The sequence below is a fragment of the Mus caroli genome, unplaced genomic scaffold (genome assembly GCF_978045245.1).
Source record: "Mus caroli unplaced genomic scaffold, Mus_caroli_1 scaffold_4, whole genome shotgun sequence".
NCBI classification, from domain to species: Eukaryota; Metazoa; Chordata; class Mammalia; order Rodentia; family Muridae; genus Mus; species Mus caroli.
The window spans coordinates 69,814,083-69,839,519 of NW_028227259.1; the positions used below are offsets into that span (position 1 = coordinate 69,814,083).

At 39.5% G+C, this 25,437-nt stretch overlaps 1 protein-coding gene across 2 annotated transcripts; it reads left to right on the forward strand.

Moving 5' to 3' along the window:
* The first annotated feature begins 1,218 nt into the window (after positions 1–1,218).
* On the forward strand, positions 1,219–24,140 carry Tmem33 (transmembrane protein 33). 2 transcript variants are annotated; one of them, XM_021162531.3, is made up of 9 exons: positions 1,219–1,351; positions 1,509–1,578; positions 4,344–4,438; positions 4,883–5,070; positions 7,019–7,086; positions 8,261–8,394; positions 17,159–17,242; positions 18,900–19,020; positions 19,804–24,140. In XM_021162531.3, the coding sequence occupies exons 2-9, from the start codon at positions 1,534–1,536 to the stop codon at positions 19,807–19,809; spliced, it is 741 nt and encodes a 246-aa protein (XP_021018190.1). In that variant the 5' UTR covers positions 1,219–1,351; positions 1,509–1,533; the 3' UTR covers positions 19,810–24,140. The 2 variants fall into 2 exon arrangements, with proteins under 2 accessions (XP_021018190.1, XP_021018189.1); XM_021162530.3 differs by having other exon boundaries at positions 18,900–24,140.
* Positions 24,141–25,437: the final 1,297 nt, after the last annotated feature.

The window sequence follows — 25,437 nt, forward strand, 5'->3', positions numbered from 1 at the left end:
GACATTGGCCTTAGAAGAAAAGTTTACAACATTCTACAGAGCATCCTTTGACTCCTAGACAGCAGCGGACTGGCGCCTGGGCTGCCATGAATCATAAAGGCAATTGTACTTCTGAGAAAGGAGGAGCTTAGAGATACTCGGTTCCTAAGTTGGAGTATAGATCTGTAGTCAGCTTCCTGTCCTCCACCACTCTCTTCTGTTCTTCTTTTTCATTTTTCTCTATGCCTCTTCTCCGAGTCTCTGCAGACGACAGCCCCACCCCTGCATACCTTTTATCTAGCCAGACATGAAATCATGGAAGCCACATTCAAGTCTTCTTTCCTGTTCTTTTCTCCCACACCATCACCACAATGCAGGATTTCATTGCTCTCCCTAGTTGTGTGCAATGGCCTCCCTATGATCTTTCTAATACAGATGATGTCACACTTCTGCTGAAAGTTGTAACTTGGCTCCCTAGATTGCAGAGTTAAGTTCAGAAGTTTTGGCATACATGCAGGCAGAACACTGTACACATAATAAGTCTTTAAAAATATTTTTAATTAAAATATAACTTCATCATTTCTCCCCTTTCCTTCCAACCCCTCCCATGCCCTCATGTAATGGTTTTCTTGGCACACCCTGCCTCTCAGCAGTCCAAATCTTTCATCCCCCCCAGACCCATTCATTCAGTTAGCTCACACCGAACTGTCCTGACTCATTCTGTTACTTTATCTGCTCTGTTCCCTTATTTGGAACCTCCTTCCCTTTTCATATACAATTTCTCCTTTCCCTTCAAGATTTATGGCCAGAATTACTTTTCCAGGAACCCCTGATTAACTCAGCTTATGGTCGTATTTGCTCTATTGTCTCTGAGAAGGTCAGTGTTATGTTCATTTTTTTTTTCTCCATGCGTCCGTCACATAGCCGGTTTCTCTAGTGCTTGAAATAAGGAAACTAAATCACAGGGTTTGGTGAATCGCTATCTGGAGAGATCATAGATATTTCTGAAGCTTCTGTATATGGAAGTAGAGAGATTTTTGAGGTTCGGAAGCCAGCGAGGAAAGTCGCCTGAGTGCTGGTTAAGACGAAAGTTGCCTCGGTGGTTTCACTTAACATTTCCGTGCCAATTGGCTCGTAGGGTAGGTGGAATCAAAACAAGGAGAAAAACTGCATTTCCCATCATGCCTCCGGAAACCACGCCCGGTGACTCTCAACGTCCCGCCTGCCTCACGTGAAAAAGAAAAAATCACTTCCGGTTTTGCAACCCCGGGAACCGGCGGCGTCGATCGGCTCTTTAAGGCCTTTCTCCGAAGCTCCGCCTTCGCTTGGGTCTTTCTAGAAAGGCAGCTTTGGTCTGGACCGAGCGGGGCAGGTATTACCGGACCGCCATAGGGGGACTTCTGCGGCCGTGTGCTGCACGCGTCCGGGAGGGCCCGTTCCTTCGGGGGTTTGGGGTTCCTGCCGGCTCTGAAAGCAGGTCGGAGGGTCGTCGCCCCGCACTGACGTTTTGCTCTTCTTTGCTGTCGCAGCGTCCCGGGCTCCCGAGTGTCTCCCATGGCGGATACGACCCCGAACGGCCCCCAAGGGGCGGGCGCTGTGGTAAGTGAGCGGCCTGGTCGCCCGGCTCCATCAGCCCGAGTTGGCGAGGAGCAGGAAGTGTTTGAGAGGGCTAGAGGGTTCTAGAAGCCGCTGCCTGCCGGACTGGGGTTAGGGAGGAGCGCAGTGGCGGCGAGAGGAGCTCCAAGTTTGTTTCAAAGGCGACAACAGGCAGTTCTGGAGCAGGTGGCTGTCACCTGTCTACTGGGGATGTTGGCCTCTTTGCCCCTTCCCACACCGCGGTCTCCGATCGTCTTCGGCCCCCAAGGTGGAAGATACCATTTATTCAACCCACAGGCCTCATGGTGCGCGTCGTGGTATTGCCCTTTGTACCTACTTCAAGCCTTTTAAGAAATTTTGCAAAAGGGAGAGAGAGAGTGGTGTGTTTCTTCGATTAGTTGTTTACAAAGAGGAGGACCACCCTTTTGTAACTTTATAATTAAAAATGTTGTTCTACAGGTCGACCCGAGGCAGTTTTTGTGTTTTTGCCCTTAAATTGAAGTTTAGATTAAAAAAAAAAAAAAAAAAAAAAAAAGCTTTTTACAACACCCTTGTACTGTGTACACGCACTTAACTTTGCTGACCCATTTGGAGATTCTTGATAACCCACAAATACTTAAGTATTATTTTCCACTTCATTACATTTGGGGAATTGAACATGGATGTATGTTAACCTACTTTGTAGTTCATGTGCAGATTATCTTAACTGTCCATTGTCCCTTGCCCACTCTGGGAAGCAGCCATTGTGTTTATTTGTCCTGCCTCTTTACTCCCAGTCAGTCAGTGGAAATCCCTCTATTCTCTCTCTCTGGGCTTTGAAGACACACGTAGTTTCAAAAGTCTAGACCTGTTTTGCAGAAGGCTCTAGAAACTGAAATTACATTTTGATTATGTCCTTCTCAGGACACAAGAACCATTTTATGTTGATTCTTTGGGGAATTCAGGTGTGATCCTGAATCAACTGATTTGCCATTGTAAAAATAGATTTCGCCCTTTGTAAGTAAGACGTTGTCTGGCCTAATACTTCGAAACTGTGAATAATTTGTCCTCGAGTCTTCAGTCCCATGATCCATTAAAATATTTTTGTTGTAGTTGTTCTGGAACTATATATACCAGGCAGTTCACTCTACTTAAACCAGCCTCTTCAGCTCCTTGATTTTGTAGTGGAGTGTAGGTACATGCAGAAGACCCAGAGGAAGGGCTGGGTAGATGGGCTCGTGTTTATAAGTGAGTGCTGCTTTTGCAGAAGACCCTAGTTCAGTTCCTAGCACCCACAGAGGGGGTCGGGGGTGGGGGAGGACTTACAATCACCCGTAACTCCAGCTCCAGGGGGATCCCCTGGACTCCGTTGGTTACTTTATGCACCACACATACTCACAGTTAAAAATAATAAAATCAAATCTTTAGAATAGATGTCTAAAATGGTCAATTCAGTGACTTGCTAAAGAATGAAAACCCTACACAAATACTTATTTCATTAGGGAGTATCATGTGTGGAGGTCAGAGGACAACTTATTCTTATAAGTTCTCTACATCTACAGTGGTCTCAGGGTTCACACCTTGGTCATCAGCCTTGGGAGCATGTGCCTTTACTGCTGGGCTGTCTTGATGGCCCAACAAATGGATTGTAAAGAGAAGGCTCTGAACAAACTGACATGGTAATCTAGATTTCATCCTTGCATTTGACTGCTGCTGTTGCCAGTCAGCTAAATTTAGTAGCATCACAGAATCATAGCTGGGTCTAGATAGAATAAACTAGCAGTATATTTTATTTTTGAAATTGCTAGCATGTAACTAAAAGGCATGTAATAAAATAAACTTGAATTTTAAATATACTTGCATTTTTCCTAAAAATGTTTGCATGCACAAAAACAGTGACATTGCTTAAAACTAGTATTTAAAACCTTCAGATAGATGTATGAATATGTTTCAAAATCAGCTTATTGGAAGCACCAACTAGAAACAACTCCACCACATTTAATGAGAATATGTATTGTAAGACTCCTTTCACTTCATATACCCACATATGTTATGTCTTGGTATTAAAATTATTTCTGAGCATTATAGTGAAGAATATGAAAGCCTCTTTAGAAATTGGTGTGAGGTGCTTGTTCGAACTAAAGCAGATTTAAGTTCTTGCTTTCATGATAAGCTTAATCTAGGGCCACTGATATCAGGGTAAACTTGTATGGGACCTGTAGGAGATGCAGAGTAATAGGACCTGAGAAGCAGATAGCAGTTCATATTTGATAGGCTTATTTCCAATGACTTGGGGGTGCTAGGCACCTCTGCATGTACATAGACAAATAGTCTATAGATCAATGAGTTCTATGCCAACTGTTGCAATGATTTTACATTTCTCTTTTTAATGGATTATTTAATCCAGACCTAATATCAGATGCTTTATTCAGTTCTGAGTCCTGACTATTTGGGTTTGAGATTTTTCTAAGAATAGACATTAAAATTCTCTTGAGAGCCACTAGTCATTATTTAAAGTTGTTTTAAAGTACATGGAGCCATTATTATAAATGTTGAAATAGCACAGAAAGTTTTACTGTCCCGATTTTTTTCTGAAAGTGTTTCTCATGCTTTCCACAGCATATGTGTGAGGAGGTGGTTAAGTAGCATGCGTTTCCACTTACTGATCTGCAAAAGCAAATAGGACAAGGTGGTGTTACAATAGTCTTCATAGGATTATAGTGCATAATTTGTCCTTAACATAATTTTTGGGCTTAGGGTACCATAATTTTTTTTTTTTTTAAATCTAGCAATTCATGATGACCAATAAACTGGACACAGCAATGTGGCTTTCTCGCCTGTTCACAGTTTATTGCTCCGCTTTGTTCGTTCTGCCTCTTCTTGGGTATGTATTATCTTGTTTCTGACTCAGAGGTGTTCAGTCAGTATCTATGGACTGCTTTTTAGCTTTAGAATTGTTAAATTGTAAATGGGATTAAGACTAACACAAAGCCCACTTAAAAGCAACAGTAATCTAGTAATACCAATTAGGATGTTTTATTTCTAGTTTGTGTGACTGCTCATTGAAAATCTGAGGAAAACTAGATATCTTGGGTTGAGATGGATTCTGCAGGTCTTTTAAGTTGACAAAAGTATGACTGCTTTATACTAATCAGTTGGATGTATATGTGAGGAGATGTTTCCCAGAATGTGGAGTGCATTTGTGTAATTTGTTTTCTATTAACAATTAAATGATTTAGGTGTTGTGCAATTATGATGCAATTCACAAAAGGAAGAGACGTGGTAGCTCTTGAAGTCTCATAATAACTTTTCCTCTGGTAATTTGCAGGTTGCATGAAGCAGCAAGCTTTTACCAGCGTGCTTTGCTGGCCAATGCTCTGACCAGTGCTCTGAGACTGCATCAGAGATTACCTCACTTCCAGTTGAGCAGAGCGTTCCTGGCTCAGGCCTTGTTAGAGGACAGCTGCCACTACCTGCTGTATTCACTCATCTTCGTCAACTCCTACCCTGTTACAAGTATCCTTTCATAGCTGGGACAGTGGAGTCTTCCTGTTGGAAGGATACAGTGATGATAGAATTCATAAAGCTATTTTGCTTTTAGTCTGTCACTTGAATTTTTGTCCCCAAAATTTGAAATGTAAACTCTGTAGAGCTGTTTTGTGAATTTAAACTTCATCTCTCAATGTTCTTGGATATTTAACAGTTAACATTCAAGGCACAAGTTTATACCTGAATTCAATATTTAAATTTTTAGTTCATTGACTTTATATCTTGGAGGAAAGATGCAAATTTCATTTTACTTACCTGTATGAGTGTTTTGCCTGTGTATATGTATGTGTACCACATGCGTGCTTGATGCGTGTGGGGATCAGAAGAGGATGTTAAAACCCCTGCAACTGAAGTTGCAGACAGTTGTGCACTACTGTGTGGGTGATGGAAATCCAGCTCAGGTCCTCTGCAGCAGCAGCCAGTGGTCTTAATCCCCAAGCCATCTCTCCAGTCCTACAAATGTGTTACTTAGAATAAGTAACACATAAGAAAAGATCTTTGGCTCCCCCAGCTTCCGGTGAGCCAGGGACAAAAATTAATCCAGAATGACTTAGTAAAGTACATGAAGTGAAAGTGGATTCACTTTCACTGTACGTAAAATAGAAAGGACATAAGCAAGTGTGGTAGTATAGGCTTGTAGGCCTAGGAGGCACAGGTAGGTTAAAAGCCAGCCTAATTTACATAGCTCATTTCAGGCTAGCCAGGGTTTCATGGTGATATCTTGTCTCAAAAAGCAAACAAACGCAGCAAGTTGACCCAACAAGGTAATTCTTAGGAAATACTGAGCGGTGGCAAGAACATGAATTAATGAGTGGTAAGAATGCTAATCCATAAAGAAGTTGGGAATTACGGCAGCATGCAAAAGCGACTCAGAGTAACCCTACACATGTACTTGGGCCTTTGTTCTTAATGTGGTATATTGTTTTTGCTCCGTCAGTGACTGGCACTTAAGACTAAAATGGTAGCCTTTTCACCCCTTATCTTTTCTAAATAATTTAAAAGTGACTTTGAACCAGGCATGTAATTGTAGCACTTGGAAAATCAAGTCTAGCCTGGGCTTCCATGAGATCCTGTCTCATGATAGGTTTTCTATTATTCACCTAACAAAAATTGGAGGGAATTTGTTTCTATTTTTTTCTTTTGAAAAGTTGAATAAAAATTTTGTATTTAACCACAGTATAAGGCCATACCATTGGACTTAGTGTAAAAATTCCTTGCTATTGTAATTAACTTCATAGAACCTGTGGTAGATTTTATGCAAGCTGAAGTATACAGCCTTTTTTTTTTTTTTTTTTTTTTTTTTACAAATTCAGATTTTTTTTTTCTTAAAAGTATAGTTTCTCAAAGTAATGGGACTTAAGCCATTAACTTTTGTCAACAGTGTAAATTCATAAAAGAATTCATAAAATCACTGTAGAAGACTGTGATTAAGGTCGAATTGGTACACTGGAGAGATGGTTTCCATACCTGCAGAAGATCCAGGTTTGGTTCAAATACCTATAATTCCAGTTCCAAAGGATCCGATACCCACTGGCCTCCTAGGACACCTGCATGTGTGTGGTGAACATAAACGCATGCAGGCACACACAACTAAAAGTAATAAAAAAAAAGTTCATTGTAGGGTTAAAAACTGTACTCAGTCCTTTGGGGTGGCCTGCAGTTTAGTTTTATTTAGGAGGTATTTATGGTGCTTTATTGAAAACGATTTTGACTTTCCAAACAGCTGGAAAGCTTTAGAAAAGAAGTTATTTCTTTCTGGGTGGCAAAACTTGATTTGATTGAAAGATGAAGGAAAAAGAAAAGCCATTCCACTAAACTCACAGTCAGGCGTTGCTTCAGCTCTCCTTTGCATGTAATACATAGCCATGTACATGTGTGCCTGGTGACATGACGGCTTTCCTTAATGGGTCTCCAGTGAGTATTTTTCCAGTCTTGTTATTTTCTTTGCTCCATGCTGCCACATACACTAAGAAGGTCCTGGATGTAAGTAAATGTTGTTTCGTCGCCTTGGAGATTGTAGATAGTCGGCATGTGTAGAAAGTCGGCATGAGTTTGAGTGTTAGGCAGTTCTCACCAAAGGTCCCTGCAGTCTCCACAAACTTTGATAAATTCTTTTAGATTTGAAGATTGTATGGTTGAAATGTCACAAAATAGCTTTATTTTGTAGAGAAAGGATTATTCTTAAAATTGTCTTCCAGTTCCCTGAAGTTTGAAATATATATCTTCACTAAATGTGTTAAGTTTGATAAGGCGTCAGAGATCTTCTTCACTGTTGCTAACTTATGCATCAGTAGAACCATGGGAAGTGTCTGTATAGCAACTTTAAGAGTTATTTTCCTGAATTTTTTTTATTTATTCATTTATTTATTTATTTATTTATTAGGCTGTCTCTTTATACAGAGTCCCTGGCTAGCCTGAAATTCTCTGTAGCCAGACTGGGCTGGACTCACAGAGATCCCCACCTGTGTCTGCCTCTCGAGTGCTGGGGTTAAAGGTGTTCACCACCATGCCTGGCCCGAGTCTGTGGGTTTATTATACTTCTTTATTTCTCTAGCCACGGAAGCCCTAAGGATTCCAGAATCTGTAGTGTTAGTTATCTGAGGGTCACAGGTATTTTAACTGTTGCTGGACAGTCAGATTTTTGTTACAACTGGGGAGAAATAACCACTGTTTTTTGTGGAGAGGGTGGAATTTAACTTTCTGTGGGAAATAAAGTAAGAATGCCAAAATGTGTTGGCGTGTTTGGGTTCTTTGGAGACACAGACTAAAGCAGGGAAGCACAACGAGCAAGTTCTTCAAGTTACTTGGAAATAATTGGCCTTTGGTTGTGTTACCTGTCAGGTACTGACAGTTAGCCTTTGGTGTTCATTAGTTCTTCAGTTTGATCAACCATAAATCAAAAGTGTTTGCCAAAAAAGAGTGTCTGAACTGAACAGGCTTTTCTTGGCATTCCCTAAATGGTACAGTGAGACAACGGCACAGCTTTTGTGTCGCACTAAGATGTAGGAGATGTAGAGATGGGTTAATGTATAGAAAATGAGTGTGTTGTATGTAAATGTGGTGCCACTTTAGCAAGCATCCACATATTTTGGTACTAGGGTGACTGAGTTGTTAGTGATGCCTAGTAACTTCTAATGTTTGTTTTCTTTTGTTTTAGGCAAAGGGTTCAAATAGTTTACCTCTGTTGAGATCATTCTTGGATAAATTAAGTACTAACCAACAAAATATTTTGAAATTCATCGCTTGTAATGAAATATTCTTGATGCCTGCTACAGTTTTTATGCTCTTTAGGTAAGCATTCAAATATGCTTGTTTTGAAGACTGATTCTAAGTGAACATAAAGATGCCCACACAGATATTATACTGTGTGAGTCAGCAGGTGTCAGCTTGTATACTTAGGTAGAGCATCCCAGCTGCTTTAGAAGGATCACTGAGACGCAGGAAAACTAGGGATTTCTGTTCTCCCTACCCCGCAGTGTTTAACAGCTTTTAGAATTATTATTCTTTGACATTTTTATACATGTGTATTTTGAGTGCTTGTTATTTTTCCCACCCCCACCCCCCATCACTCTCCTCTTTTCTCTTGTTGAAACCCTTCCCAACAAGCCCAGACTTGGATGTTTGATTATTGAGTAAATATATTAACAACTTAATGCATGTGTACAATATGTGTGACCCTCTTGTATTTCTCTCTCATCCTCCTCAAAATCTATTCTTCCCTACAAGTGCTTTTCCTGTAATTTTTTTTGTTACCCATTGAGTGTAAACCAGGGCCATCTGTGTGCCCACGGGTGTGAAACTATCCACTGTAGCACGGTGGGCTCACCAATGTGTGTACAGCTGAAGACGATGACTTCTTTCCCCAACAGCCATGAATAGCCCAGGGACAGGGACTTTGTACATCATTTAACTCTTGCAGATTAACTTTAAGTTTTGAAAATTAATTCCAAAAATGCTACATTTAAAAGAACTTTTTTGTCTTAGGGTTACTGTCACTGTGATGAAATACCACAGCCAAAGAAAGCAACTTCTTGGGGAAGAAAGGGATTCTTTAGCTTGCGATGCCCTTTCACAGCTCATCATCAGGAAGGCAGGCCAGGAACCTGGAGGCAGGATGCAGAGGCCATGGCGGGGAGCTGCTTACTGACTAACTACTCATGGCTTCCTTAGCCTGTTTTCTTAACCCAGAACCACCAGCCCAGGGATGGCACCACCCACAGTGGCTGGGCCCTCCTCCACCAGTCACTAATTAAGAAAATGCCCCACAGGCCTGCCTACAGCCAGATCTTCCAGAGACGTTTTCTCAACCGAGGTTCTCTCCTCTGAGATGACTATAGTGTGTATCAAGTTGACATAAAATTAGCCAGCACAGTCTTGAAGTCTAATTTGATTCATTCTTGGCCATTATTGAGAAGGTATTTTTTCTTACACTAAAAGCAAACATTTTTAAAGTATATAGTCTTTAACAATTGCCTACAATTGTGAACATACTTTGTAATCTGGAAATGATGGGTGAATAAAGAAAGTTTTCTTTTGAGAGGTAGAATATCACAGCTGTACTTGTCTCTCTGTTGACAAGTTTGCATTTAATTTTAAGTATATACATATCTACCTGGATGCTTTGTAGATAAAGTAATAGGGATAGCTAGCCTATTGGTTGGCTGGGCTGTGTTGTCATCTGTGAATTCATGATGGAGCAAAGAAAGACTCCTGCACAATATTTTAAATAAGGTTACTGGTGTATGTTGGACTGGAGCTTTGGCCTCACAGGCTCCAGGTTGAACACACTTCTCTGCTAACATAGTGTTTTACGATGCATTTTAGACTTGGTTCTGTCTTCTCTGTTCCAGAGTAAGCAGTTTAATGGGTTTGCATTTGTAGTCCATTTAGAAAAATACATGTCTGTAGGAAGTACACTTTGCCTGGTGTAGCTTTGTTTATTGTTTTTACTGTGCACTATAGTTACCATAATTATTTGTAGCTTGTTTTTCAGTCAGGATGTATTTTGTGATCTGTTTGTGTCGATATCTAGAGTTGGCATTTGTTTCTTTAAAAGGTTATATATTATCACCTTTGGGTTAGTATCTTATTACCCTGGCAATGGATAGTGGGTCACAGTTTTAGTTTCCCACATAGTGATGCAGTAAACACCTTTCTTAGCTTGCTTAGATGTGTGTACCAACAGTGCTTTCTTCAACATAGATATCAGGATTAATTTTTCAATCTTTAAGCTTAATGTATTTTGTAATTAATAGAACCACATCAAATGTTCCTTAAAATGTCAATGTGCCTGTTCAGGCCTGTAATCCTAGCATTGGGAAGGCTAAGGCAGGAGGTTTCAAGTTCAAGGCCTGCTTAGGCTGCACAGTAAGATTCTTGTCTAGGAAAAGAAATCTGTTTACTTGTTTTTCATAATTTTGCTCATTTGTACAAGTTATTGTTACCACGTATAAAACTTTATACTTTTTAAGTGTTTGTTCACTGACCAATGAGCGAGCCAGCCTGCCTGCCTGCCTGCCTGCCTGCCTGCCTGCCTGCCTGCCTTCCTTTCTTCCTTCCTTCCTTCCTTCCTTCCTTCCTTCCTTCCTTCCTTCCTTCCTTCCTTCCTTCCTTTCTTGCACTGAGGATTAAGCCCAGGGCCTGCACTGCTTACTGAGCACTGTCTATGCCACTGAGCTGCAATAGCTTCAGTCCATTTTCCTTTTTTTTTTTTTTTCTTTTTCTTTTTCTTTTCTTTCTTATTTTAAAACAAGGTCTCACTAAATTGCCTCCGCTGGTCTTGGACTTGCAACCTGTATCATCCCTCTTAAGTAGCTAGCTGCCAGCCTGTACCAACAGACTGACTTTCTTTAGTAGTCAATCTCTCTTCATACCTCTCCCAGATTTTTCTATAAATTCATCTCTTTCATTTTTCTAAGTTACTCTTTTTCTCGTGAATTCTAAGGCTGCCATACACTGTTCAAGTGGTGGGACTCTGAATACTATAAAGCTCTAGAATAAAAGTTTTCATATTTATTTGTTTGAGACAGGCTCTTTATGTAGTCCAGGCTATCCTGGAACCTGCTATGTAGTCTGGGTTGGCCTGAACTCACAGAGATCATTCTGTCTCTACTTCCCCAAGTACTGGGATTCAAGGTTTGTGCCACTATACTTGGCTATAAAAATTTTCTTAATAGGTGGTGTTCTGACCTAGACTTTAGTTGATAAGACTTTTAACTTGTTCTGAGCGTTGAATTTTCTCATTTAGCAGGAGATACTCCCTAGCATATGTAAGGCTTTGTGTTGAATTTCTGCCACTGTATTAATTGTAGCTACATTTATACATTACTGAGCTCCAGAGCTTACACACTAACAGGAAATCTTAGTTTAGAACTATAATGTTTTAACCTCATTGATACTTAACTCAGTTGAGCTCATTAAGGCATTTATTTAACACTATGGACAAAATTGTCAGCATCTTAATTTTGAAGAGTTTACCAGAAATACTTTTAAGGATATTTTTTTTTTCTTTTTTTCGAGACAGGGTTTCTCTGTATAGCCCTGGCTGTCCTGGAACTCACTTTGTAGACCAGGCTGGCCTCGAACTCAGAAATCCGCCTGCCTCTGCCTCCTGAGTGCTGGGATTAAAGGCGTGCGCTACCACGCCCGGCAAGGATATTTTTTTTCACTAGAATTTCGTTCTTTAATTAACTAGTGTATATGTATGTGTGTGTCTCTGTGTGTGTGTGTGTATGTGTGTATATGGTATTACACATGTGTTTGTTTTATGTGTGTATATAGATGCCAGAGGTTGACATTGAGTGTCTTCCATTATCACACTCCTGAGTCACTGAACTGGGAGCTCACCATTTGGCCTCCGACTGGCTAATTAGCGAGCCCCAGGGCATGTGAACTCAGATCCTCAAGCCTGTGCAGCAAGCACTTTAGCCTCTGAGTCATCTCTCTGGTCTGTTCCACTTTCGGCTCTCAGGTTTTCCGTATGCCTCTTCTCTCCTAGCTTCTGGTGATTACTTTTTTACTCTCTTCTTTGAAATCAGCTTTCTAGCGACTGCATTCGAGTGAGTGTTTAATCTTTCTGTCTCGGGTTTCTGTACTTTATGTTATGTCTATGAATGTTTACTCTGCATGTATGTGTACTATGTGCATGCCTGGTGTCCACAGAAGCCTGAAGAAGCCCAGTATCTCATCGTCTTAGGACTGACTATCACTGAAGCATGTATGTATAGTTAGGTATATGTAGCATATCCATTCATCTGCTGGTAGATCCTGCATTTGAGTCTGTATATGGGCTGTGGTGAGTAGTGATGCAATAAGCGTAGAATGCACAGATCACTTGATGAAGATGCTCTCCTCTCCTCAGGATACACTCCCAGAAGTGGGATGGTTGGATCCTGAGGTCCTTACATTATCTGTCCATCCCTTTTCCGTGATGTTGGTCCTAGTGCACATTGCCACCACATGCATACGTTAGTTTTTCTCTGCATCCTCACCACTGCTGGCTATGTTTTTCTTTTTCTTTTTTTTTTTCCTAATTGCTCTTCTGATGGACGAATTTGTAAACTGCTTTGGGTAACATGATGTCTTAACAGTACAATTTTTTTCAATGCATAAACATGGAAGACTAAAAATTAAAAAAAAAAAACATGGAAGACTTTTCTGGTTCTAAAAATTAAAAAAAAAAAACATGGAAGACTTTTCTGGTTTTGTGTGTATTTAATGTTGTTCATCAGTATTTTATAATTTTTTAAAAATATTTATTTATTTGTTATATGTAAGTACACTGTAGTGTGTCTTCAGACACTCCAGAAGAGAGCATCAGATCTTGTTTCGGATGGTTGTGAGCCACCATGTGGTTGCTGGGATTTGAACTCCGGACCTTTGGAAGAGCAGTCGGCACTCTTAACCACGGAGCCAGCTCACCAGCCCAGTATTTTATAATTTTAATTACTTTATTTATGAAGTTTATTTATTTGTCTTTGGGGATAAGGTTCACAGCTTTGACAGGGCTCTACCACTGAGGCACCGTTCCATGTGCAATAGGATTTATATATTGAATACTTAGTAATTTAAGTGTGTGACTTAAATATTACCCAAACCATAAAATTAAAGTAGCCATGCTATCACTTGTCTTTATATGCTACCTGAGTGGCAGACACACTGCCTGACTAGTAGAGGCCGTATTACTCAGAACTCTGTATTTGAAGATAAACTGCAGTCTTAGTTTATCTTGTCTATGCATGCACACATCTGCAAAGACACATGCTCATTGTAAGTTTGTGTACTGCTTTCCTTTCTTTTCCTTCATTCTTTTTAGTTCCTCTCTTCCCTTTCCCTTTCTGCTTTCCTACATTCCCCCAGGTTTGGGGTTATGAAAAACAAGGCCTTGTTTTGTAGCCCAGGTTGTTCTTGAAGCTGTCCTCCCACTTGTATTTCTTGAGTACCAGGATGCTGGGGCTTCATGCACCCTGTTGTGTTTTTTGTTTGTTTTGAGAGGTTTAATCCTCAAAAAAAAAAAGAAAAAAAAAAATCACTCTCCAAAACGTGTGCTTATAGAATGTTTTGCATGGTAAGCAGGTGCTACCAAACTACACTCTTAGCTATAGCATTATTGTCTTCCTTCCTTCCTCCCTCCCTCCCTTCCTTCCTTCCTTCCTTTTGTTCTTTCTTTTTTTTTTTTTTTTTTTTAGATTTATTATTTTATTTTTATGAGTACACTGTAGCTGTCTCCAGACACACCAGAAGAGAGCATCAGATCCCATTACAGATGGTTGTGAGCCACCATGTGGTTGCTGGGAATTGAACTCATGACCTCGGGGAGAGCAGTCGGTGCTCTTAACCTCAGCCATCTCTCCCACCCTAGCTTTATTCTTTTACTAGAACCAGTCTAAATATTCCTAAAACTAGGGAGGCTTGATACATAATAGTAGGAACATAAGACTTTGGAGTACTTGAAGGTGTAAAAGGAGTAAGATAATTTGCATGCTATCTCACACATATTACATGTTAATATAAGTTAAAGTTGGTTAACAACCTACAGCGTGTTCGCGTACATGCTTTTTTAGCTCACATCCTCGAGTCAAGCAGTCAGGAGCTGGTAACTCGTGACTAGTATATGAGGAGTGTTGGGTAGTGTTAGTCATTGTGTACACGTGTGTATGTAAGTTCTGCAAGGATAGATTGTGGAGAGAGTGTTGGAGAGTTTATAAAGGGCTAAGTGGGATAATGGCAAAATTGGTTTATAATTATAGAAGTAATATCTAGTGTTGATAGAATTTTCAGTTTAGAAAGTTGGAAATTACTTCAGATTATTTGTTGGGCAAAAGGTACATAGCATTAAGTAATAAACTTGTAGTCATGTAATTCATTTTTATTAAGTTATTGTACAAATTGTGACTCCCTGCCCTCGTGGATCATTGACCAGTATCAGTCTCTGTGGGCAAAGAGAGCAGAGATGGTTGGAGAGTGTCGGAAGCCCTGTGAGTATGAGTACACTAGGACCAGATGCAGGGAGGCAGAGCAACTTGACTTGGGGTGATTCAAGGCTTATAGAATTTTGGGGTAGGAATATCCAGGCAAAGGTCACCAAGGCTTAGGTTACCAAAATGCCTCATTAGCATGGGGAAGCATTTCAGGAATCTGAGGAATTGGCTGAACAGGATCTTATCAGGAGGCAGGAAGTTGAACCTGTGATCTAACCAAGGCTATGTGACATTTTACAGTGTGTGTGGGGTGGGGGAGTTGAATTGCAGACAAGGTCCGAGAAGGGGAAGCCCTGCCAGTAAAGGGATCTTCCACTATGTGCCTGCTGAGCTGTTCAGACGATGGCAGCTTTCTACCTTAATTAGTCGAGTTTTCCCACACAAATTAGAAGAAAAGCTTAAAAATATCGATTTAAGAGCTTATATGATCATATATACCTTTATATTTTGCTCTCTTTTTAAAAAAATCTTTGTTGTTTGGTTTTTTTCTGAGGGATCTCACTATATGGCTGTGGCTATCCTGGAACTCATCATGTAGACCAGGCTGGCCTAGAACTCCCAGAGATCCACCTGCCTCTGCCTCCCAAGTGCTGGGATTAAAGGCGTGCACCATTTTACCTAGCTTTAAAAAAGTTTCTTTTTATTACATTTATTTTTGTCGGTGTAAGTGTGTTGCACATGTGTAGAGGCCATAGGTCAACTTTCAGAAGTTAGTACTCTCTTCTGTCATGTGGATCCCAGGATTCTGTCTTGGCAGCCCCTTACCTACTGAGCCATCACGTTTTTGCTTTTCTAAAAAGTTGCCCTCTGAGCTTTTCTTTCTTTTTCCCCTTTTTGGTTTTTTAGGACTGTGTAGGCAAGCTGGCCTCAAATTCACCAAATAGCTAAAACTGACCGTCTAGCCGCCGTCTTTTAAGTCCTGGGATTATAGGTGTGCCACCATGTATAGCTGTCCATTATGTATTTTTCATGGCCGAGATTTTTAAATTACTAAATACAATATAATTTACTAACCCTACTGCTTTACTGTCCAGCTGAACTTGCAGTTATAGTTCATCCTCCTTGCTAGCTAGAGACTTGTGCGCGCCTGCTATGGGTTCCACCTAGCACTGAGCCACATCCACTGCTCCATTCCTGTTTGTTTTTTAGTTATTTGAATGTCGTAATACAGGTAGTTTTTAAAAGAAAGAAGGCTTAGAGTTTCACAGAAAATACACATACATGCCTCTTGAGGTATTAGAATTATTTTTTTTAAATCAAGAATACTAATTATTATAGGCTATGTCAGTATATTAATTAGTTGGTATGTTTGCTCATATAAAATAAACCTTCCTTTGTGTGGAAGTTTTTTTTTTAAGATTTAGAACTTGGGTCGGACAGTGATAGTGCACACCTTTAATCCCAGTTCTCGGGAGGCAGAGGCAGGTGGATCTCTGTCAGTCCCGTCCCAGCCTGGTCTACAGAGGTTTTCTTTGGGGGGGGGTGTTATAAAATTTAATTTAGGGTGGCATGTGGTATGATATACGCATGTAGTCTCAGCTCTCTAAATGCTGCAGTGGGAGGCCAGACTTTGACATATTGAGACCCTGTTTTGAAAATCAAAACATTGAGCCTACAAGGTGATTGGCACTCGCTTGCCAATCTAACAGTCAAGAGTTTGATCCTTTGATTTGACCCCTGGAACCCATGGAAACAATAGGAGAAACCTGACTTTACAAAAGTTACCCGCTGACCTTCACACACAGGTGCCTGAATCATCACACAGTCAATAAAGCTCCCTCCCTCCCTCCCCCAGGCCCCCTCACACACACACACACACACACACGAATACAAACACACAAATCAGGAATAATTTTTAAAGTGCCCATAAAACCCTTGATTTTATCAATTGTCTCTGTTAATTATAGAAATAATATCTAGTGTTTTCTGAGTTTTAGTATATAAAATTTTAATATATGGATATATCCATAAAAACTTAACTAATAAATAGCATTTTGCTCTGTACTGGCTATTTTTGTGTCAACTTGACACAGCTGGAGTATTCACAGAGAAAGGAGCTTCAGTTGAGGAAATGCCTCCATGAGATCCAACTGTAAAGCATTTTCTCAATTAGTGATCAAGGGGGAAAGGCCCCTTGTGGGTGGAACCATCCCTGGGCTGGTAGTCTTGGGTTCTGTAAGAGAGTAGGCTGAGCAAGCCAGAGCAGGCAAGCCAGTAAGGAACATCCCTCCATGGCCTTCTGCATCAGCTCCTGCTTCTTGACCTGCTTGAGTTCCAGTCCTGACTTACTTTGGTGATGAACAGCATTGTGGAAGAGTAAGCCAAATAAACCCTTTCCTCCCCAACTTGCTTCTTGGTCATGATGTTTGTGCAGGAATAGAAATCCTGACTAAGACATGCTCTTTTCTAGTCATTTATATTCTATTTCTTTTGTAAGAGTGATTTGTGCTTAGATAGGTCATTGTACTGACCATTTGATGCAGACACATACTCTGTTTTTAAATTGCCTGTAATTTTTTAATGTATATATGAAGTAGTCATGTGTGCTCATCTCTCTTGCATTTTTTTTATTTCAGTGGCCAAGGAAGTTTGCTCCAGCCTTTTATATATTATAGATTTCTTACTCTTCGATATTCCTCTAGAAGAAATCCATATTGTCGGTAAGCTGGTGACTCGCTTAAATCTCTTCCGTGTAGTATAGTGTCCAGATGTAGTATTTATAAACTCTTGGAAATTTCTTAACTAATAGTTTAGAATTTAGAAGGAAGAAGTGTCTTTGCAATCTAAGTTTAGGCTTTGAAACAAGTTGGGTGGGGGTGAGTGAAAAGGTAGTTTCTCAGCAGCGGACCACTCTGCACCTACGCCAGCAAACAGCTTAGCAGCACAGGGCTCCATAGGGTGCCATGGTAATGCAGCTGTCTGCTGTAACGCAGCATCACAGTAGAGATGCGCCACGTAATGCTAGCCTTAGAAAAGACGCCATCTGAAGTAGGCTGCTGCTGAGTGCTTGCCACTTTTGCAGCAGTGTAAGTAAAAATACTGGAGGTTAAAACATTCAACTCCATATATATGGAGTCACTATATTTCTTTTTTATTGTTTGTATATGTGCTTTGGCAATATGTGAGACCTAAGCCCCATTTTTAAGGACTTTCTTAGTTGAAACAAATATGATTTGTAAAAATTCACAAGTCAATATACAGTAGTAGTCTCCTTAAGCACACTCCTTAAGTAGCTTCCTATACTTTTGTTACATGAGGTCTAAAAAGCTCATAGCCATGCAAGGTGGTGCCCATCTGTAACCCGAGTGCTCTGTCATTCTCTGCACTCACGAGGATCCCAAGCTCAGGCCCAATGGGTAACTAAAAGTATCCCTGAGGATTCACCAAATTGACTTGTAGTCCATTTTGGGTATGATGTGTGTGTACATATGCATGTACAGTATGGAATGAAGGGTACTTCGTGGGTAGGAGAGGTCAGGCAAGGAAGGCCACTTAGCCTGGGAACAAACAGAGCAGCACAGCACTGTCCGCTGCAGCAGGAAACAGCAAGATCACACCAGATCATGTGAGCTCTTGGGTAGGGTTTAATAGGAAAAGCTAGGTTGATCAGTGTCCATGCTATAAGCAACGTTGAATGTGTTCCATGTAGTCTCCATTATCTTCACTACAGCACTGAAATTCCTAGTGTCCAGAAAAGGTGTGAGAGAGCAGTCACTTAAAGAAATTGTAGGTTGCCCATGTCATGTAATCTTTCAGACATTTTTAGAATAATTTGAATTTGTCTGAAAATTTGAAAACTGACTAACAAAAAAAGTAAATAATCCATTTTAGATACAGCCGCATATTCTTTAGTGTTTTTATTAATTTTCTACTCAAAAAAGACACTTGTATGTATGGCTTGGAAATGTTGTCTGTGATGAGAAGGAGTGCTCAAGCTGCCCTGGCTGGCTCTCCACCTCTTGCACTAGCAGCTGAGGGCTGGGCCTGCCAGGTGGGCCTGGGTTCTCCTTTGTATATTCCGCACAGTGTACTCCAGGTTCATCTTTTACTAAATGGTTTGGGCTTTGTTTGTTTTGAGACAGGGTGTCATTGTGTAGCTTTGGCTGTCCTGAAACTTACTATGTATACCAGGCTGACCTCGAACTCAGAGATCTGCTTGCCTCTGCCCCTCAAGTGCTAGGATTCAATGTGTGTGCCACTTCATCCAGCTACTTCTTTAAATTTTTTTTGGTCAGCTTTTTCTTCTGCATTTCTTAGCATTGTTTGTATCTGTATTCTTTTTCTTGTGTTTCTAAATAAAACTATTTTATCTTATAGGAACTTGTTTAATGAACTGAGGATTGTGGTTGAACACATTATTATGAAGCCCTCCTGCCCACTGTTCGTGAGAAGACTATGTCTCCAGAGCATCGCCTTTATTAGCAGACTGGCACCAACAGTTGCGTAGTTTAACATCTAGTTAAGCTGTGTTTAGAAGATTAGCATTATTAGCTGGTAATTCTGATAGGGGTCCCAAATTACAGGTCTAACACTGACCTCAGTCCAATTTACATGATTTACATGAATGCATCTCAGTGCAAAAATAATAATTTTCCTGGCATGTTAAATCAAGCCTTTAACACTTTCTGAGAAAATTTTACTGTTTGTGGTTATGTAAGTTTGTATTTAGTGATAAATGTTACTAAATTGTTTTAGATGCTGCTGTGCCTACATCATGAAATACATTTATTTCTTTTAAAAAGAATTCTGAAATTTGTTTCCCCTAACTATTAACCCACATTATGTCTGGAGTGAGTTATGGTACTAGATGAGTTGAGTATGTTTGGAGACAGTAGTTTTCCATTCTGTAATTTGGGTTGAGATTTTAGCAGAAGCACATCCCCCTGCAGTTTCAGTTCACACTCTACTATGCTGCTTTCTAGGACAGGTGTGTTTAGCCTGCACCATAACAGAGAAGTCTGTATTCGTTTTATGACCTGTGAAGCTGTTGTTCCCATAGTGCATCTGTGGCTTTGAATGATGTTTGAAAAATGGATTGACTGTACACCTCTTTTGAATTAGATCTTTGGGGCCATGTAATCATTTACTGTAGAAGACAGTAGTGACACAGAGACCTACTGACTAACTTTTATAAATGTCAACCAGTAGATTATCAGTGTTTCTATAGTTTGTAGGATTACATAGTTCCAGAATATTGACTTTAGTTTTCTTGGTTTCTTAGGCTTGAAATTTCCTAGCCATGTGCAGCAGCAGTTCAGATGCCTCTGAAAGGATAGGATTGAAGACAGCATGTGATTGCACTTGTATGTTCTGAAATAATGAAGAATATTCTGTAGATACATGTTTACCCAGCAAATGCGGTTCAGAGGGTTTAATGGAAAGGGTTATGGGTAAGGCAATTCATGGGGAACGGGCCTGGGGAGTAGTTGAGGGCAGTAATGGGTGTTTCAGCCTGGTAACGCATACTTGAGTTGGGGGGATTGGATGTACAATGCATCTGTGATTGAGGCTGTGTAATATGTTCAATTCTATTCCTTTATAAAAGTCGTTCTGATCCTTACTACTCACTGTTGCATGATTGGAAGTGCTTAAAACACTGCACAACTTTAATATAGAGTAATGTAGTGTGGCTTTTTTTTTTTTTTTAAATACCCAGTTCTATCTGCATGTAATTTGGATTTTTCAAATACATTCATTAGTAACTTAAAACATGAGTTTTCTTTTTGTTGAAGTTACTAATCTATAGAAAGGTGATAGTCTTGGTAGATTTCCAGAAAATACTACTTGATAGCTCAGCTTTAACCAGCTACTTTTATATTTTTGTAATATTTATCCACCAAGTTGGAGAAGCAACCTCATAATATCCAGTTAATTTTTTTATGTGTGTGCCTAGCCTCCTTATCACTATGTTTTAAGAATACAACTTTGTAGAGCAATAAAGTGACTATCTTGTTATGTAAACATACTGATTTCTAATGATGTTTTTAAAACATTGTCTTGAATGACATCAAGTTCTGGCAGCTAAAGGCATATTTATTTTGAAATGTTTTTTCTCCTACGTTTTTCCCCCTAATCTTGGAACATTTTAGATTTATAAGAACTTCAAAAATAGTGCTGAGAGTGCCTATGCACCTCTTACTTGTCTATTTTTATATTAGCATCTTCTTTTAATTGGTAGGACATTTATGCAAAGTAAAATACTAACTTTGGATCAGCTAAAGTACAAGATGCGTTTGTATTTCACCAACTCTTTCATTTGTGTCGTGTGTGCACTGTGTTGGTACCTGGGTTGCCTTTTATGTTTCAAGGCCTGTAAGTGAGTTTGTTCTTTATGGTATTGGTCCAGAAACTTTCCTTAGAAGAGCTAATTCGTGCTGACTTTAACAAGAATTTTTTTCTTAAAATTGTAATTTCAAATGCTTAGTGATATAATTAAGACTCTTTAATGGCATTGCAGAATTTCATAATTTTTGATAACTTGTGCATGAGTGAAAATGTATATTTGTTCCTTAAGGGAAGGTGTAGTATAGTCTCAAGCCCATAAAAAGGCAAATTTTATAATTTGAACATGAATAGATGCTAGTTTGCATGAAGTTGCAGTTAGAAATATTATACTCTGTGTGAATATGTACAACCAGCTGATCTCAAATCTGAAATTAGTGTTTCCATGTACACACGTCAAAAGTGAGGACGTGACTAGTGCATAAAGTGGGTGTAGCAGGGGAACTTTAATACTGCATAACTAAGCAGTTTAAAGGAAGTTGATTGATCAAGCAGAATATCTAGTGCTTTAGAAACTGGAATGGTGCTGGCGTGTTTTTAAACCTTGTGGACAAGTGGAAGCTTCAGACAAAGTCTCTTGTTTTCTAACAAGCATTCAATCTCTTCTGCATACTTCATCTCTCACCCAGTTGGCTGTATTTTAATAGTAATCCATAGAGCAATTTCTTCAGTATAATTTGTATTTAAATTTCCTTGAAATAAAATTTCACTAAGGGAGATGCTTTTGAAAGAAAAGCAAGAGAGAAAGCTAGTTTTAAAGATTAAGTTGAGATGCTTGTATCTGTCCCTGACAGAGAATGTCAAGACAAGCTAGTAACAAACCTGAAGTTCTGGGAAGTGAGTGGATGCTGTTAAATAAGAACCGCATCGTTCTCAGTCGGTATAGAGATGTAGACAGAAATTTGAATTAGGGTTGTAAGTTTAGCGAATAACCTGGATAGGATCACAAATGTGTATATAAGAAGACAAAGCAGAAGCCAGGTATCTAAACATTTCAGATGGGAAAGTGAGCACCTGTGATTGTAGTTTAAAAAACAAAACAAAAACACTCAGGCAATATATTGGAATTTGTATTGACTAACTCACCCAGGGAGAAATTAGCTGTGGAGAGTTAGCTTTATGATCGGTAGGTGTCACTGTTTCCTTGGGTCGTCCCCATTTTCACAAGTTGGGTTAGAAGACTATGCTGTGCTACTTAAAGTGCTTAGTAGGCTATGACACTAAGTATTTATGTGTGCTGCGAGATGGGAATGGGGGTTGAGCCCAGGGCCCCTTGTTCTACTACTGAGTTATATTCCCAGCTTATGAGTACCATTTTATAACAGTAAAACATTCAAAAGAAGTGTGTTGTCAATACAAGCCAGGAAAACAGGGCCCAGTCTGGAGTGGTGTGTGTGTTCGTGTCTCTTCATTTCATTCTCAGCCAGTCATCCAAGTACGTAAATTGTTAAGGTTATTTTTTCCCTTTTTCAAATGTTCAAAGAAATGATAACTTTTCTAATATAGAAAGATGGAATTTTAATTTTTTTGTGATTATTTTGTAGGTATACTAGATAGAATCAGTTAAACTACAATTGAGATTTATTTTTTCCCCTGTAATTTGAAAGCACTTGAGTGTTTGGAAACTACTATATCAGTAATACTACCTAGGTTTGAAGATCGAGTGTAGTTTATAAAGACAACAAATTTTCGTTCTGCCACTGGAATTCCCTGGATCAGGGAAGTTCAACACTGGCCATGTGTTGGTGTAGCTCAGCAGGCACTACATAGCTTTGGAAGCCCGGAGTTGTTTCTCAGCAGCTCCTTAGTGCACATGGTCTTTCATAGTTTGACTACAGAGCCATTCTTGGAGCTGGTGTCTATCAAGGATATCAAAGGAGCTGCTGGGAATTTGAAAGGTTTCCTGGAATTAGTTAATCAGTGTGATTTTTGGGATTTTTGCAATGGCACTTAGGTGGCCCGTTCAGAATGGATGGAATCTCGGGTAAAGGCTTCTCTTTGTGATGCACATGCCATGTAACCAGCCCATACTGAGTGTGAGTCAGTAGTGACAGACAGCATGCAGTAAGTATTCTCTGTATCTCAAGTGGCTCTTCCAACCATAGGAAAAAGATTATTGATAGCTGTGTTTGCTAGAGCCTTTTAACGACTCTATTGGCTATTGTAGGAGAAAGAAGGGCACAAGAATCATACCCTTTCCTTTCCTCCCTTCCCCCTGAGACGGGGTTTCTCTTTGTAGACCTTTGAACTCAGGGATCCTCCTGTCTCTGCCTCTGCCTCCCATCTTTCCTAGTTTTTTAAAGGTACGTTAAAAAAATAGGCTCAGCATTTTTTAAACTAACCTTGTTCATAACATTTAATTCCAAACGTTTACTATTATTTGTAACTTTAAGAACAATTCCTTTTGGCATTATTTTTTGTCTACACGTATCTGTAAGTTGAGACCAAAAGAGCAAACTCTTAGCCAGGCAACACTTACAATTTGTATATATTGGAACAAATATACAAGGCTTGCAGAGATTAGCAATACTCATAGGAACTGTTTGATTTATAACTGCATCGCTTCTGGTGCTTGATACAATGGGATCTATTGAGCTAAAAAAATTGTATATACAGTACGTCAGCACTTCTTACTAACTTCTCTTGAATCCATTTTTAATATATTGTATAGGTTGGGGAGTTATATATACTCTTCAAGCCATTATTATCCTGGCTATAAATTTATAAAATAAATTGAAAAATTCATCACTCTCCTGTATTCAAGACCAAAGCACATAATGCTAATGTAGGGCTCAGAGGAGAAATATAGTTCTCCTGCATATTTGAGAAAACGTGGGGTCCTTTCAAGAAAATGTCATAAACATAATAATCGTAGCCTGCTGACACTAAGGAAAAAGGCCTCATTCGCTCTTTCTTTTATGCAGCAATTTACTGGTCCCTGCTGATCTTCAAATTGGATCACTGTAGTAAATTATCCACGCTGGTACTGGTGGAAGTAAGCCCTAGGATCCATATTTGTTTTGTGTTCTGCTTAAATCAGCAAGAATGATAAATTCGATGGTGTGAAATTGGAAGTATCAAGAGCTTTCTTTGGTGACTGCACAAAGTCATGTCTCCACCTGGAATTTATTGTGACCTTTTTTCACTGTATGTACTTCGTATGTCTAATATTTATTTCAAAACAAATTAAATTGTTCTTCCTTCATCTATAATGTTTTATCTAACATTTTATCGATGTAAAGTCAAATTGTGTAATAAAAGTCTTCCTGGATTTAAGCAGGTTTAGAAATGCTATGTTGTACAAGTACATTTACAGTCAGAACTCAGCTTTCTTTTGTTCCTAATTGTTGTTAGAAGAAGGTGAGTCTGAATGCTTCTGTGGTCCCCACCCCAATATAGATAATAGAGATACTGTGATGTTGAAGAATGCTGTTCAATAGGAAAACTGCATGATACCCTGGGACTTGGTAAGAGATGACACTGGATAGCGCAGTTGCTTGCTTCTATATATTTTCGATTCATGAAATGGAAAGTCTGGTGGATGCAGTATTTATACTTCATTGACTCATAATATACAGTATATCCAAAGTTATCAGTCAGTATCAGACAACAGAATACATTTTCCTTATAGGTATCTTGAAGTGGTAGATATTTTCTGGGTTGATTGAACAGCCTATACTTATTCTATCAACCAGTTATATAAGTCCTTTTCCACTTCAATAATGCAATCTAAAAGACATTATAAAGATCACTTTTGGAGCTGGAGAGATGGCTCGGCAGTTAAGAGCACTGGCTGCTCTTCTAAAAGTTCTGAGTTTAGTTCCCAATAACCCACATGGTGTCTCATAATGGGATCTGATGCCCTCTTCTGATATGAAGGTGTACATGCAGATGGTACAGTCATATAATAATAAGATCAGTTTTATATAAAGACAATTCTGTAGGTGAAAAATAGTGGATTCTTTATCCACATATAGGGGATTTAGCTCATTAGTGCAATCTCAAGAACTCTGAGTTTGATCCTCAGCTTTAAAGGGGGCAGGGGAAGCACGGCAAGGGGCAACAGGTGCAGAAAAGTCCAAAGGCAATTAGAGCTGTCTACATAAGTAGGAAAAAATGTTTGGTAACCCAGAATATAAGTGTTTGGGGGCTCTGGGGATAGCTAAGCAGTAACACATTTCCTTCTCTAGTGTGCACAAGTGAGACCCTGGATTTGTTCTCCAACATTACATCAAAGTTAAGAAAAATTGATTTTCTAAAGTTTTAAAAAATGTATTCTTTTTATGTATGTGTATGTTTTGTTTGTGTATGTATGTGTACCTTATCTGTGCCTGGTGCCTGTGGAGGTCAGAAGGTGTCAAATCTCCTGAAACTGGAGTTACAGATGGTTGTAAGGTGCCACGTGGGCACTGGGAACTGAGCATAGGTCCTCTGGAAGAAGAGTGGGTAGGTACTCTTACCCACTGAGCTAATTCTCCAGCCTCTTCCTAGAGGTTTTAAGGAAGATTATTTCAGAAACATACACATAGTCGGCTCATTATATAGCTTTGTGTGTCTGTTTTAAAACAGAGCT

Coding starts and splice junctions, on each gene's coding strand:
- Tmem33 (XM_021162530.3), top strand. CDS start 1,534: ATGGCGGATACGACCCCGAACGGCCCCCAAGGGGCGGGCGCTGTG. Junction 4,439..4,882: donor TTCGTTCTGCCTCTTCTTGG/GTATGTATTATC, acceptor GGTAATTTGCAG/GTTGCATGAAGCAGCAAGCT. Junction 8,395..17,158: donor ACAGTTTTTATGCTCTTTAG/GTAAGCATTCAA, acceptor TTTTTATTTCAG/TGGCCAAGGAAGTTTGCTCC.